At 46.9% G+C, this 14109-nt stretch overlaps 2 protein-coding genes across 6 annotated transcripts in view; both read right to left on the bottom strand.

Annotated features, from left to right (window-relative positions):
* Positions 1 to 2699, bottom strand: part of MTF1 (metal regulatory transcription factor 1) — a 40496-nt gene extending 37797 nt beyond the window's left edge. For both annotated transcript variants that reach the window (XM_027537776.1, XM_027537777.1), the window contains exons 1-2: positions 2593 to 2699; positions 395 to 853 (exon numbers count right to left, since the gene is read on the bottom strand). In XM_027537776.1, coding sequence (XP_027393577.1) covers positions 395 to 802 — 408 coding nt within the window. In that variant the 5' untranslated portion in view covers positions 803 to 853; positions 2593 to 2699. The remainder of the gene's footprint in view (positions 1 to 394; positions 854 to 2592) is intronic.
* Positions 2700 to 3772: 1073 nt separating this feature from the next.
* The window catches only part of INPP5B (inositol polyphosphate-5-phosphatase B), a 54823-nt gene continuing 44486 nt past the window's right edge, over positions 3773 to 14109 (bottom strand). For all 4 annotated transcript variants that reach the window (XM_027537772.1, XM_027537773.1, XM_027537774.1 and 1 more), the window contains 7 exons: positions 13420 to 13582; positions 10954 to 11189; positions 8412 to 8525; positions 6798 to 6882; positions 6017 to 6144; positions 4838 to 4949; positions 3773 to 4598 (listed from right to left, as the gene is read on the bottom strand). In XM_027537772.1, coding sequence (XP_027393573.1) covers positions 4456 to 4598; positions 4838 to 4949; positions 6017 to 6144; positions 6798 to 6882; positions 8412 to 8525; positions 10954 to 11189; positions 13420 to 13582 — 981 coding nt within the window. In that variant the 3' untranslated portion in view covers positions 3773 to 4455. The remainder of the gene's footprint in view (positions 4599 to 4837; positions 4950 to 6016; positions 6145 to 6797; positions 6883 to 8411; positions 8526 to 10953; positions 11190 to 13419; positions 13583 to 14109) is intronic.

Raw genomic sequence — 14109 nt, 5'->3', positions numbered from 1 at the left:
AAAAGAAAGATAGCCTTCATTGTCCACTACGTGTTCACTAATAAAGCATACTCCAGCAAACACTCATTTCTCCAAAACAAAGCATTTTTACACAACGCAGTTATTTCCGCATCAGAGACATGGATTTACCTCCGTGAGATGTCTATTTTATTTATGATCTGAGGAGGAAATTTGGAAAAGTAGCAATTTAGCTTTCCCAGATTTCAACATAGCCATACACACTGAAAGTTTCAGAAAAGAGTCACAACAAAACACGAAGCATATACTGCTAAGGAAAGCCACTGTAGGTCCTAATTCCAGGGGCTCTGATACTCCCTGGCTGAAACTGCCATCTAGTGTGGTTTAAGGACCCTCCCCAAAGCCAAACCGGGCCCTCACCCACTGCTTTACTTACTTCTTTACGTTTTGTTTCTGGACATTCCGACTGCAGAGTGAGGGTTGCACCTTCAATATTTCTTGGCATGGGCGTGGAACCAGGGTTTATTGTTAAATGGATCTGATCTGGTGAGATAATGTGTTGCACGTAACCCTGGGACATTGCTTCATGATCTATTAGATGAAAGCCCTCTTCACCCCCTACTAGAAAAGGCAAGTGTTCTCCGCACTGTCCATCGTCATCTTCATCCTCCAAAGTGCCAGGATCCTGCTCGATAAGAACAGTCGTCCTATCGTAAACAGTTCCAGATGAGGAAGGCACCAGTCCGTTCTTATCCACAAACCTGAGCATCTTGTCATCGGGGGTCAGCTCATCTTCCTCTACCTCAAAGTAGCTGATGCTGTCGTCTGGACTGTGGTCCCCCATGGTTCAGTTGTGCTCAGCCCAATTGTGAGAAATGGAAAGGCAGTGACCTGTCTACAAGAGAACAAAGCCAGAGTCAAAGTCATAAAACACAGGACCCAGGGACCTCACCTTCACAGCAGTCACGAGACTCTTTTTGCTCTCCATATAAGAGCAGGCCAGAGCAATGAAAAACATCTTCTTTGGGAATTTCTTCTTTAAGTTGAAAACTATCAAGTCATTTTGAAGGAAAAACAATGCCTTTTTTAAAAAATGGAAGTAATGGGAATTCCCAGTGGTTAGGACTGTAGAGCGCCCAGATTCAATCTGTGGTCTGAGAACTAAGATCCTACAAGCCACTTAGTGTGGCCAAAGAAATTTTTTAAATAAATAAATAAAATAAAAAAATTTAATGGAAATAATAAGTAGCAGCTCATAAGACCTTCCAAATGTGCCTTACTGCCAAACACTGTGAAGGTGAGTCAAAATACTTAAGGGGAAACAGGGACAAACTGTTTCAGGGCTGAGTTGTTATAAATCTTAAAGAAAGGAAACTCCAAATGCAACAGTGAGGCAGTAAGTCTATGGTGGAAGAAGCAGGGCTTTGAAGGTAGGGTCACCTAGCCACAAATCCTGGCTTTCCTACTTACTGCCTGGGTAACTTTCTGTGCCTTACTTTTCACTTACATAGGGTGGGACTGGTAATTCCTGTTCTCACAAAACTGTTATGCAGAGTAAAAGACATAATGTATGTTAAAACGCAATGTCTGACCACAGCAGAGGAATCAAGGGTGAATCTGTTCTCTTCATCCCAAAACAGATGGTTCAGTTTCTGGGTAGTGGAGCTGACCCCTAATCAGGTATATCTAATGAAGATCACTTTATCTATTAATCTCCTAAAACAATCTGGTGTCCACTAGAAGTTAAGTTTTATAGGGTGCTCTCTGAAATGAGGGAATAAAGAGTCTTATTTTCGTCCCTAGGCATGAGGAGTTCAGGAAATATCAGTTAAATGAATGAAAGACTTGCAGATACACCCTCTTGGAAGGATATACTCTCTTGGGGAAAATATCAAACTTCAAGTTTTCCTGTTCTGGAATACTGATTCTTTTACCTGCAAACACACCGGTTCCACAAACGCGGGTTTGGCAGACAGAATAGAGAATTTACAAATAATTAGTACATCACTTTTAGTTTTCAGTCTGGCTTTGCACTTTATCTTTCTCTTCTGTTTCGGATCAGAAAGTGAACCTTTACTCGGTAGGGCGGCTAGACACAGTGGTAGTTACCAGAGACAGGCCAGGGGATCTGATCCGGGAGGAACCGGCCCGACCCCTTGCTCTGGCTTACGCAACCCGGCAGATGCACATTTCGCTGCATCTGAGAGGAGAGATAAGAGCACCGGGGGCCCCACTGGGCTGCCCCAGCACCACAGGCGGCAACGCGGAGACCAACTGTCCGGAACAAACAAGACCAGGAGCTTTGAGGGTGGCAAACGAGAAGTACAAACGGAGCACCCTTAAGAGGAGCCTGGGAAAAGGAACCTGTCTGGGATGGTCCCCCGTCAAAGGCTACCCGAAAACACCCGAAGTCAGGCTGGGGGGCTCCAAGCCGAGAGAAGAGGGGCAGGGTCCGGATCTCCATGGAAACAGGGGAGGGGGGCTGGATACTCATCCCCATGGAAACGGAGGCGGGGTGGGGTCCCTATGGTAACCGGTCTGGGGTCCCTACTGGAAAATGCTTCAGGAGGAAGCCTAAGTCCCGTGCCTCCCGGGAAGTCCCCAGCCCAGGCCGCGTCTAGTTTCGCCTTTTACCTCCGCGGCTCCCGGCAACGGCGGCGGCGGCAGCAGCTTCTCCCCTCCCCAGCGGCACCATGATTGCCCCCACCTTCCCCGAACGTCACTTCCGCTTCCGCTTTCCGGAGGAAAGAGAAGATACGGGCTCCGCCTCCCATTGAAGCTTCTGGTTGGTTTAGTCAGTGTGGGGGCTGAGCTCGAGCCTCCAATTGGTAAGCGCTAAAGGGGTGAGGCGGGGCGGGCACCGCGGAGACTTCGCTGGGCCGCGAATTCCGCCCGCGCGGTGAAGAATCTGCCTCGTATTCTGCTTGCCGGGGGTTCGAAGTTCCGCTCTAGAGGCACCAGACGCGAGGAAGACGGGTCAGACCCGCAAATCACTAACCCAAAGTCTCCTCAGCGGGGCTTGCGCTGCCGTCACCTTGGCAGCCGCAAGCACGACGGAAAGGACCACAGTTAGCCGCTGAATTCCGGCCGGGACCGCAAGGGGGAAACCTGGAAAGCTGTGGCATTCCCGCGTTTCTCCTGTAGCTCCAGCTTCCCCTCCTCACCCAACAAAGTTAGTAGGCCAGGAGGGCTCCAGAAAGGAATCCTGGACCCAAACGGCAGAAATGGGGAGTATTCCAAGCCTGGCCAGAGGGCGCCGCCACCTCTTCCCCCTCTCACAGGCTCTTTTAAGACGCCCAAGTCCCTCCTCACTCGCCTGCCCAGGCCGTGTCTCCCAGGTTTTTCTCCAGAGGACTGCCGGCTTCCTCCGGACACGCACCCGGGCCAGGTAACGCCACCTACTGGCCATTCCCTTTCTTTCACCGTTCACATGGTCGTACAGCCTGCCCGTATCTGAATCGGTACACTGCCAAGGAGTGGTGGTGTTCCAAGAAGCGATTTTGAACGTGCTTTCATTCTGCTCCAGACTTATAAATGCCTGTTAGATCTAGCTGTCGGAACTTCTTATCAGCCACAATCGTCTTCCCTATAAGCTACTTATTCAGCGTGGGACAACCCTCAGAAATTAGATCAGGGGTCAAGGGGTTGGGCCATGCCTGTACTAGCTCTTCCTTGAAAAATGTAAATAGTGGTTGTTATCACCAGACTGCCAGGCAAGTATCTCTCTGGCCCCTGACCAGCTGCCCCCAGTGCTTATGCCACAAATGTCCAGCTGCTGAGACCTGCCATCTCTAAAAAGATAAAAACAAGCAACCACTGTTAAAAATACATTTATCATTAAAATATATTACACACAGAGGGAATGCATTATATACAGTTGGGAGGATTTGTTGGCCTGGTAAACTCCACTTGTTTCACCAGAACACCAGTTTCTTCAGCATTTTCATTTTCAAGCCACTGTATTGCCCTTGGAGGCTAAGTGGCCAGTTCCAGAGTTGTTGAGCCATATTTATGAGTGGGAAGCGGGGCAGGGTTTGCATATGGGTACACCCGTGTCCTCGGACAGAGCACTGAAAGCACCTGGAGAGGCTGTGTGGCCTGTTTATCCAGCAGCTTCCATTTAATTCTTTGTATTTGCATCCTCATTCATCCTTCAGGACTCCAGAGTTTGTTCAAATATCTGATTGTGGGGAGCTCGGCCCAAGCTACAGGGAAGGCACTGTATGCCTTGGAAGCAGGTTGAGCACAAGGAGTATGGCTGTTTAAACGTTAAAAAAAAAAAAAATGTTAAAAAACTAAAGTTGAACACTGCATGTCAGTTTTACTGTGGTGGATTTCCCCTCAATGTCTTCACAGCAGGACTGAGTGTGATGGTCATGGTGGACAGGGCGGTCTGGGCTCAAGAAACAGGCAGCTGCCACTCAGGCTTCCCTGTGGGCTCATATCCTCTTAGGGCAGCTCTGGAGCTGAAACAGGTGGGGCTGGTAACTGGCTGTCTCAGGCAGAATAGGAGAGGAGAGAGAGAGGCTCCGGGTGAGTGAGGAACTGGTGAACAAATTCTTGAGCCTTCTTCTTTTCTGCCATTTCAAGCTTTTGGTGACCAGCTGGGTTTCGAAGCAGCAGGCTACCAAATATGCTGGCTGCATGAAAAACACATAAGACACAGAATTCAGCAGAAGTACTACTTACTCTCGTGTTCTAAAGGGTGGGGAGGGCTGCCCCCGTGGCAATAGTTTCTGCTTTAAAATAACTATCTGAGGGTAAACTTTGCCCAGAGCTTGAGGTTTTAGTTCCACTGCAGTGGACTTGGGACCTTCCTCAACCACCCTTCTTGTAATGAGTCAGTTTGCAGACTGCTTTCCACACATCCTTGGCTTACCTAGAATATTATCATCCAAATGATTTTTTGCTGAATTTTTCAGCAATTCTTGCAAAAACGCCATCAAATAGGTGAAGACATTTCTGTGGCACGCAGGAAGGGCAGTAATGACCTGAGAGAGGGAGAATTGATATTTGTCTTTTTGTTCATTCAATCATTTCTCCAGTGGCTGTTATGTTCCAGGAATTGACTGTACATGATCCAGGTACATGAGAAAGACTGTGTGTAGAAAACCCTGATCACTCATCACAGGTGCCAAAAGAGAAGCACAGATCAAGTGCTACGTGAATTTAGAGGTCAAATTTCTAACTGCATGTTCTCAAAAGTCAAAAACATCTCAGTTGGGTCTTGAATATAAGTGAAGATTGGACTTGCAGAGGTAAGGACTAGAGCATTTAGGGCAAAAGAAAGTGTAGAAAAAGGCAAGATAAGGAAAACTGTGAGATAAGAAGAGAGAACCCATTGTGAGAAGTCAGTTTTGGTAAGAGCACTACTGTCTGAACAGGCCCTAAGCCTGGAACGGTTGATCAGGCTAGAATTCAAAAAGTACTCCGGCTGTCTGCCTTTCAGAATTGGTGGCAAAGCTTGCACAAAATATATTTCAAAAGAGATTCTGATTCAGAGGAGGTGGGGTAAGACTCGGGAACCTGTATTGTTAGCATATTTTCTAGATTATTCTGCTCCAGCAGGTTACTTATGTGTACGACTAGGTGAGATCATAAACAGTCCCAAATACTGGTTTAAGAAAATCCTTATTTGGCAGTGGAGAGCCTTTCTGACTAATGGGGACCTGATGAGAACTTTTGAACCCCAGATCTAATGGCAGTTCGCAAAACCAATTAGCAGAGGCAGAGCATGAATGCAGGGCCCTGAACCAAGGAAAGTGGGACTAGAATGGAAGAAAGAAGGAGAGTGGCAGAGTAAGGGGATAGCACATGTGGGAGGTGAGAAGAGGAGGAGGAAGGAATGACGCCGTTTTCTGGGCTGAGTCAGTGGAATCATGGTGATGCCATTAAGAGGAAAAGGGACATGAGAGGAAGAATGGGTTTGGGAAGGAAAGACTTGGAGTTGAGTTTCTAAGATATTGCATTTGGGGGATGGTAGCCACTTTTTCCCTGTAGGCCCCATGAGACCCAGGGTTACACCATGAACACGGCAATGCTCCACGCTCGCCCTCACCTGTTTACTTGCTGCGAGGTTGCCGGAACACTCCAAGCAGTTGCGGTAGGCGCTGTAACAGATGACAGGCTCTGGCAGGCTCTCCAAGAAGAGCAGCAGGGCTTCAGCCACAGAATGATTGCTAGCAGCTTTGGGCCCATCGTTAAGGAATAGATGACACTGCTGCCATGGTCACTGTTAGGAAAAGGCCTGGGAGCCAGCACGTGCCAGAGTGCTGTGTGCCCAGTCAGGCTCTCTGCTCAGTGCTCAGATGCTGGACCGACATCGTGAAGGGGCCAAGCTGTTAGCTTAGCTGGGCTCTCCTAAATTCCTGATATATTGGTTGCTTAAGGTTGTAAATGGAGAAGGCAGTGGCGACCCACTCCAGTACTCTTGCCTGGAAAATCCCATGGATGGAGGAGCCTGGTAGGCTGTAGTCCATGGGGTCGCTAAGAGTCGGGCACGACTGAGCGGCTTCACGTTCACTTTTCACTTTCATGCACTGGAGAAGGAAATGGCAACCCACTCCAGTATTCTTGCCTAGAGAATCCCAGGGACAGAGGAGCCTAGTGGGCTGCCATCTATGGGGTTGCACAGAGTCGGACACGACTGAAGCGACTTAGCAGCAGCAGCAAGGTTGTAAAGTCTTCTCTATGCAAACTTTAAATAAGAAAAACATGACAGCTGAGTTCACAGTGTCTGATTTTGAGCCTTAAAATATCACCCTTTCCTTCTGCTCACTTCTCTTACTCATATGCACACACACATATACACACGGGCACACGAACATCTGAAAGGATACAGAGGTTATCAATCATCCCAGTATCTAAACAGTCCCTGATATGATCAAATTCCGACCTCAGGCCTGGCTGCTGAAACAGATCTTCCTGAAAAAAGGAAGAGAGTCACAAAATAATTCTATTCTCAGAAAGTCAGCAATGATTTCCTGACCTAGAAACATGATCACCAGCAGGGTACAGAAAGGGAGAGCATGTTGAGGCTTTTGAATCAACCCAGTAGACAATGTGATGTAGGCTGATGTGGCTAATTCATCTCTCAGGCCTTCCCAGTCATGCTCTCACAACAGGTCTTGAGCATAATAATGTTTCTATTATGAGAGAATTCTCTGGAGTCCAGTGATTAGGATGCTGTGATTCCATTGCAGGGGGTGCAAGTTTGATCCCTGGAGATCTGACCGAAGGGAAAACTATTATTTTTTTTATAAACATTTATTAAAATAGTCGTGTCTGACTCTTTGCGACCCTATGGACTGTAGCCTACCAGGCTTCTCAGTCCATGGGATTTTCCAGGCAAGTGTACTGGAGCTGAAGGGAAAACTTTAAAGTAGCTATGGTTCCTGCAGTGTTAAGAGGGATTAACCAGAAAAAAAAAAAAAACAAAGAAGATATATCATTTATAAGATGGAGAAAGTTAAAAAGGTATCTCAGTGCTTTGAGAAAATGAGATTATGGCAATAAAGGTATTTCCATGAATCCTAGGATCCCGTACATTCATTTGTTTTACAAAATGACTCAATGCCCAATAACTGAACAGTAACAATATTATATGTATTGCTCAAAAGTTACACCTGGAAGGAGCTCTGAAGAGAAGGTAGACTAGCACAGTCCTTAAGAAGGTGACTTCTAGAGATTCCCTGGGTTTAAATCCCGATCCTGCCCATCTGTCAGCTCTGGGACCCTGGCCAAATTATTTCACCATTTCTGAGCATCTGTCTCCTCATTTGAGAACTACTATGAGAACTAAATCAGGTTGTGCTGCAAAACACTTAGAACAGAGTTTGGGACACTGTAATGCTCAATAAATCTGAGGGGAAAAGCAGAGAGACACTGTGCTAAGAATGTACACTGCTCTGAAGTGGCAGAGCTGCAGTAGATCAGAGTTTCTATGGGTCTCCCTGGGCCCCAGACAAACCAGTCAGTGAAAATGACCAATCTGATGGCAGGAAGCTTGCCCAACCCACTCTGGAAATCAGGCTTCCTGACTCACGGCCTGACGGCACGGGTACCCCTGCCTGTCTGGCTTGTCAACAAGTGAGCCCCTCCCATTCCTAGAAGCTGATGAGAGTTCCTGCAAAGGAAAGCAGGCTGACATTCTGAGAAGGTTTCAGATGCCTTTCTACTGGGGGACCCCAGAGGCCCAGGGAGGGAGTATGCTCTGCCCAGAAGGCCCTCCCAGGCTGCTTCCCCTAGGAAGAACTGGGTGCTATATGTCATAGCGGGGCCCCATGGGAGTGTGGCACGTGAACCTGTCAACCTCCACTCCACGGTGGAAGAGCAGCGTTCCACAGGTTCTGCAGGGTAAAGGTGTTTTCTGCCCAAAGTTCTCAGGGCTGATGCTCTTTCTCAAGGCAGCATGGCCTCTGTCAGGTGTGAATACCTACCTCAGCACCACCTACCTGCTGGATGGCATTTCGGTACAGGTAATCAACCAATATCCAGAGCTCCTTGGGGATGTCCATGGGTTTCTCCAATTGGCTCCCATTATCTTCAGTCTGGAGTTGCATCAGAGTCTGAAAAGAAATAAAAAGCATGATCAGAAGGTCCACCAATGGAGCTTTCACCAGGCTGGCTTCAGGAGAATGCAGGATATGGGGACGCAGACCCACGGAAGAAGGGAAGCGTTTTGATGTCCCTAAGCAAATGCTCATCAGGCAAAAATGAAATCAGGTGGCATGATCAAGGTATGAAAAGTGACTCCTGAGAATTGGGAGTGGCTTATGGCAAGTAGTTTCAATGAATCAGGTGAAATATGTAGCATCTTAGAAACAAACATCCTGCCTGTAGCACTTTCACCATCAGAACCAGAGAAATGGTGTGGTCTGGTGAAAAAGGAGCACAGACTTAGGAATCCCAAAACCCAAAAGCAAGGTTGAGGTCCAGGATTAACTCACTACACAGATCCGTGACAAAAATCACTCCCCTTATTAGGCCTCTGTTTTCATCCATAAAATGGAGAGAAGAGAGTTCAGGAGTCCCTAAATTAAAAAATGAAATGGAGGAAAAAGAAAAGCATACCTATTGCCAAAAATCTGTTCCAAACTAGCTCCCCTGTATTAAAATTATCTCCATAGGAACTTTTTATTAATTTTATTGGACTATAGTTGATTAAGATGAGCACCAAAGAATGGATGCTTTTGAACTGTGATGTTGGAGAAGACTCTTGAGAGTCCCTTGGACTGCAAGGAGATCCAACCAGTCCATCCTAAAGGAAATCAACCCTGAATATCCACTGGAAGGACTGATGCTAAAGCTGAAGTTCCAATACTTTGGCCACCTGATGCAAAGAACTGATCCATTAGAAAAGACCCTGATGCTGGGAAAGATTGAAGGCAGGAGAAGGGTACGACAGAGGACAAGATGGTTGAATTGCATCACCAACTTGATGGGCATGAGTTTGAGCAAGCTCCGGGAGTTGGTGACGGACAGGGAAGCCTGGCGTGCTGCAGTCCATGGGATTGCAAAGAGTCAGACACGACTGAGTGACTGAACTGAAATGATAGTTGATTTACAATTTTGTGTTTGTTTCAGGTATACAGTAAAATGATTCAGTTATACATATACATATATTTATTCTTTTTCAGGTTCTTTTCTCATACAGGTTATCACAGAATATTGAGCAGACTTCCCTGTGCTATATAGTAGGTCCTTGTTGGTTATCTGTCTTATATATAGAAGTATGTATATGTTAATCCCAAGCTCTTGATTTCTCTGTCCCCACACTTCCCCTTTGGTAACCATAACTTTGTGTTCAATACCTGTAAGTCTGCATATGAATCTTTTTAGATCTCAGAAAATTATTTTAGGATAATACACCAAGTGATGATTAAAACAGGGAATTCCCTGGTGGTCCAGTGGCTGGGACTCCGAGCTCTCAATGTCGAGGGCCCAGGTTCAGTCCTTGGTTGGGGAACTAGGGTCCCACAGGCTACGCAGCGCAGCCAACAAAATAAACAAAACAAAACAAAAAAGTGATGACTAAAACAGGAAAAGAAATAACTATTGTGGGGCAGGGACATGCATTATCTTAGTATCTGTGGCTGAATTTCTTTAATAATATTATGAAGGATCAAAAAACACAGCAAAACATTTCACAGTTTTTCCATCAAGAGGTAGTCTTGCCCTGTCCCTAGAATCTGGACTGACCTCACAACTTGTTCTGATCAATAAAATGTGGCAGAAATGGTACCATGTGAGTTTAGAGGCTAGGCCACTAGGGGCCTTACAGTTTCTGCGTTCAAACTCTTGCCACTACTGAGGGAAGCTCAGACCAACCTACTGAATGACAAGAGCCCATAGTGAGGGAGAGGCCCAGTGAGCAGCCAACACCAAGAAAGTAAGGGAGGGGCTTCCCCGGTGGCTCAGTGGTAAATCCACCTGCTGATGCAGGAGGCACAGCTTCCAGCCTTGGTCCATGAGGATCCCACATGCCATGGAGCAACGGAGGCCATGTGCCACAACCAATGAGCCTGCAAACGGCAATCACTGAGCCCACATGCCGCAGCTACTGAAGCCTGCACACCCTAGAGCCCAAGCACCGCACTAGAGAGTAGGCCCCGCTCACGACTAGAGAGAAGCCCTTGCAGCAACCAAGACCCAGAACAGCCAAAAATAAACAAAGAAAAATTATTTTAGAAAGAGAGGAAGGCTTCCTTGAACCCTCTGGCCAGCACAGCTGCCATTGACAAAAATGAGCCTGGGCGAGACCAGCAAAAGAGCCACAATGGAAACTCATATGAGAAGCAATAACTTGCTGTTGTTTCAAACCACAAAAAACTGTCAGGATGTCCGATACACAGCAGTACACATCTGACAGCATAGGCAAACACCATGGAGGCTAGAGAACCCTCAGGTCCCTGGCAAGGCAGGCATGAGAGCCTCTCACTTGACTGGCTTGGCTGCTACATCCTTCTAGATGTTTTCTTGTGGCAAGTAACTTACCAGCTCTCTAATGGTTTCTAGTGGCAAGTCCAAAATCGGCTCCTTCATGTAGCACAACGTGTGAATGGGCGATCCAAAGCAGCTTGGTATGTAGTTCCCAGACACAGATAAGAAGTAATCCTTTCCCCTTTCCAAGTGCAAAACCAGAATGTCCTCGATTTTGTCTTCACCTGAGTTGAGCTTTGTAGCTGTGGTCTTATTTACAAATAGCTCTAATTCAATCTCAATGGCAGAATCTAAAAAAAAAAAAAAAGTAAAAAGAAATGCTGGTTGGCAGGAGGCCAAGAGGAAAGGGGGCGAGAAGACGGGCTGGCAGAGGGTCGGGCATACAGAGTTAGGGGAAGGAAATAAAAGGTATCAGCCAACCAGCAAGAATCTACATGCTCAGCACTCAAGAGACTCCTCTGGAGGAGGGCTTGGCGACTCACTCCAGTATCTTGCCTGGAGAAACTCATGGACAGAAAAGCCTGGCGGGCGACAGTCCATAGCGTCACAAGAGTTGGACACGATTGAAGAGACTGAGCATGCACACACACACACTCAAGAGACACGTGAACAAGGAGTTTATGGTCCAAAGGGGAATTGAAAACAGTAAACAAAAACACGAATAGGTAATTGCTATTAAATTCACGTTCTAGGTAGCACTGCTCAAGCTAGGTTCTACTTCCCTGGTGGCTCAGACGATAAAGCGTCTGCCTACAATGTGAGACCGGGGTTTGATCCCTGGGTCGGGAGGATCCTCTGGAGAAGGAAATGGCAACCCACTCCAGTATTCTTGCCTGGAAAATCCCATGGACAGAGAAGCCTCGTAGGCTACACTCCATAGGGTCGCACAGAGTCGGACACGACAGTGATTTCACTTCACTTCACGCTCAAGCTGCTGCTGCTGCTGCTGCTGCTGCTGCTAAGTCGCTTCAGTCGTGTCCGACTCCGTGCGACCCCATAGACGGCAGCCCACTAAGCTCCTCCGTCCCTGGGATTCTCTAGGCAAGATTACTGGAATGGGTTGCCATTTCCTTCTCCAAAGCGTGAAAGTGAAGTCACTCAGTCGTGCCCGACTCTTAGCGACCCCATTGACTGCAGCCCACCAGGCTTCTCCGTCCATGGGATTTTCCAGGCAAGAGTACTGGAGTGGGGTGCCATTGCCTTCTCAGACACTCAAGCTAGAAACAATTAATAAGAAGGTGTGGATCCAGTAGAAAATATAACATGTTATTAGACTGTGAACTGTCCACTTGCTTTTGTTCACTCACTAAATTGTATCTGACTCCTGGCGACCCCGTGGACTGCAGCATGCCAGGCTCCTCTGTCCTCCACTATCTCCCAGAGTTTGCTCAAATTCATATCCATTGAGTTGGTGATGCTATCTAACCATCTCATCCTCTGCCATCCCCTTCTTCTTTTGCTTTCAATCTTTCCCATCATCAGGGTCTTTTCCAAGGAATCAGCTCTTCACATCAGGTGGCCAAAGTACTGGAGCTTCAGCTTCAGCATCAGTCCTTCCAATGAATATTTAAGAGTTGCTTTCTTTTAGGATTGACTGTTTTGATCTCCTCATTGTCCAAAGGACTCTCAAGAGTCTTCTCCAGCATCACAATTTGAAAGCATCAATTTTTCAGCGCTCAGCCTTCTTTACGGTCCAGCTCTCTCATCTGTATATGACATGTGAACTGACCACAAAACAAGCTAACCCCTTTGCTTCACAGCATAACACAGTGCCAAGGAGAAGCTGGGAGAGAGATACGGGTGGTCAGGCCGGACATAATTTCTGGATGACCACCCTATTATCTTCGCCACAAGAGCAGACAATTAGGAATTGACTATAGTGAGACAGAAAGTGAAAGGGTTCTTGTTACAGCCACACCTGCTTCACAGAACTGTGTTTTCTGTGTGAAATTATAGAGCATCCACATGACTGAGAATACTTTTGACAATGAACTCACGCCCTTTACTATTTTACATCTTATCTATGGATGGATCTCCATCTTGAGAGTCCCTTGGACTGCAAGGAGATCCAACCAGTCCATCCTAAAGGAAATCAGTCCTGAATATTCATTGGAAAGACTGATGCTGAAGCTGGAACTCCAATACTCTGGCCACCTGATGTGAAGAACTGACTCACTGGAAAAGACCCTGATGCTGGGAAAGATTGAAGGCAGGAGGAGAAGGGGACAACAGAGGATGAGATGGTTAGATGGCATCACGGACTCAATGGACATGAGTTTGAATAAACTCCAGGAGTTGGTGATGGACAGGTAGGCCTGGCATGCTGCAGTCCATGGGGTCACAAACAGTCAGACACAACTGAGCAACTGAACTGAACTGAACATCCACAGGGCTTTGAAAAAGCTTCAAGCAAACAACAAAACATTCAGAAACAAAAAGTTTATTCTAGGAGAATGGGCAAAAGACAGGGTAGGGTGTTCCCCAAACCAGCCACCAGGAAGCCAGGGACAGAGGCCTTACCTGGCAGGAGGAACCCTCGGCTGGGGCTGGCTCGAAGCCACTGCTTACAGTAGAACTCTTCGTTAGGCTTGCTGATGAACTCAAACTGACATGGCACCTGTCCATTCCGAATGGTGAAGGACTCTATCTGCAGGTGCATGTACTTCACGTTCTGGAAGCAGAACTGGGGACAAGCCCGGGACCAGTCAGACCAGGGCCCTCTCCTCGGCAACCTGCCCAACCACCCCAACTGGGCGATCCTTGCCCTTCCTGGGAAGAAAACGAAGGACCATCTCTTTCAAATCATGCTTTTAAGTATTTACCTGGGAGACCACAGCTGCTCGTACTAAAGACCAGTTGTTAGTGTTTAACTCAGAAATCCTAAACTCAAAAAAAAACAAAAAATTCCCTAACAGAATCCAAGTTTAAATCTCCTATACCCAAAGACCATACCCAAAATATCCTTCACACATTCCACTCCCAAATGTGAAACTGAAGCTCCTCCTTCCCTGCAGCTGGACATCTAGGACATTAAAAATACCCTCACCATAAATCCTCATTTAATTGACTTTTTACTGTCAATTCTGAATGATCTATACTGTGGCACTTCTCTGAAAAATCTTTAGCCCTAAATTGACTTCTCCCAATGCCTGTTACTTTTCCATACTGCCTTCCCTCTCATCAACTCATAGGTACCCCACATTTTGGACT

This window comes from Bos indicus x Bos taurus, chromosome 3 (genome assembly GCF_003369695.1).
Source record: "Bos indicus x Bos taurus breed Angus x Brahman F1 hybrid chromosome 3, Bos_hybrid_MaternalHap_v2.0, whole genome shotgun sequence".
Lineage (NCBI taxonomy): Eukaryota > Metazoa > Chordata > Mammalia > Artiodactyla > Bovidae > Bos > Bos indicus x Bos taurus.
This window is presented reverse-complemented; position numbering and strand designations above follow the sequence as displayed.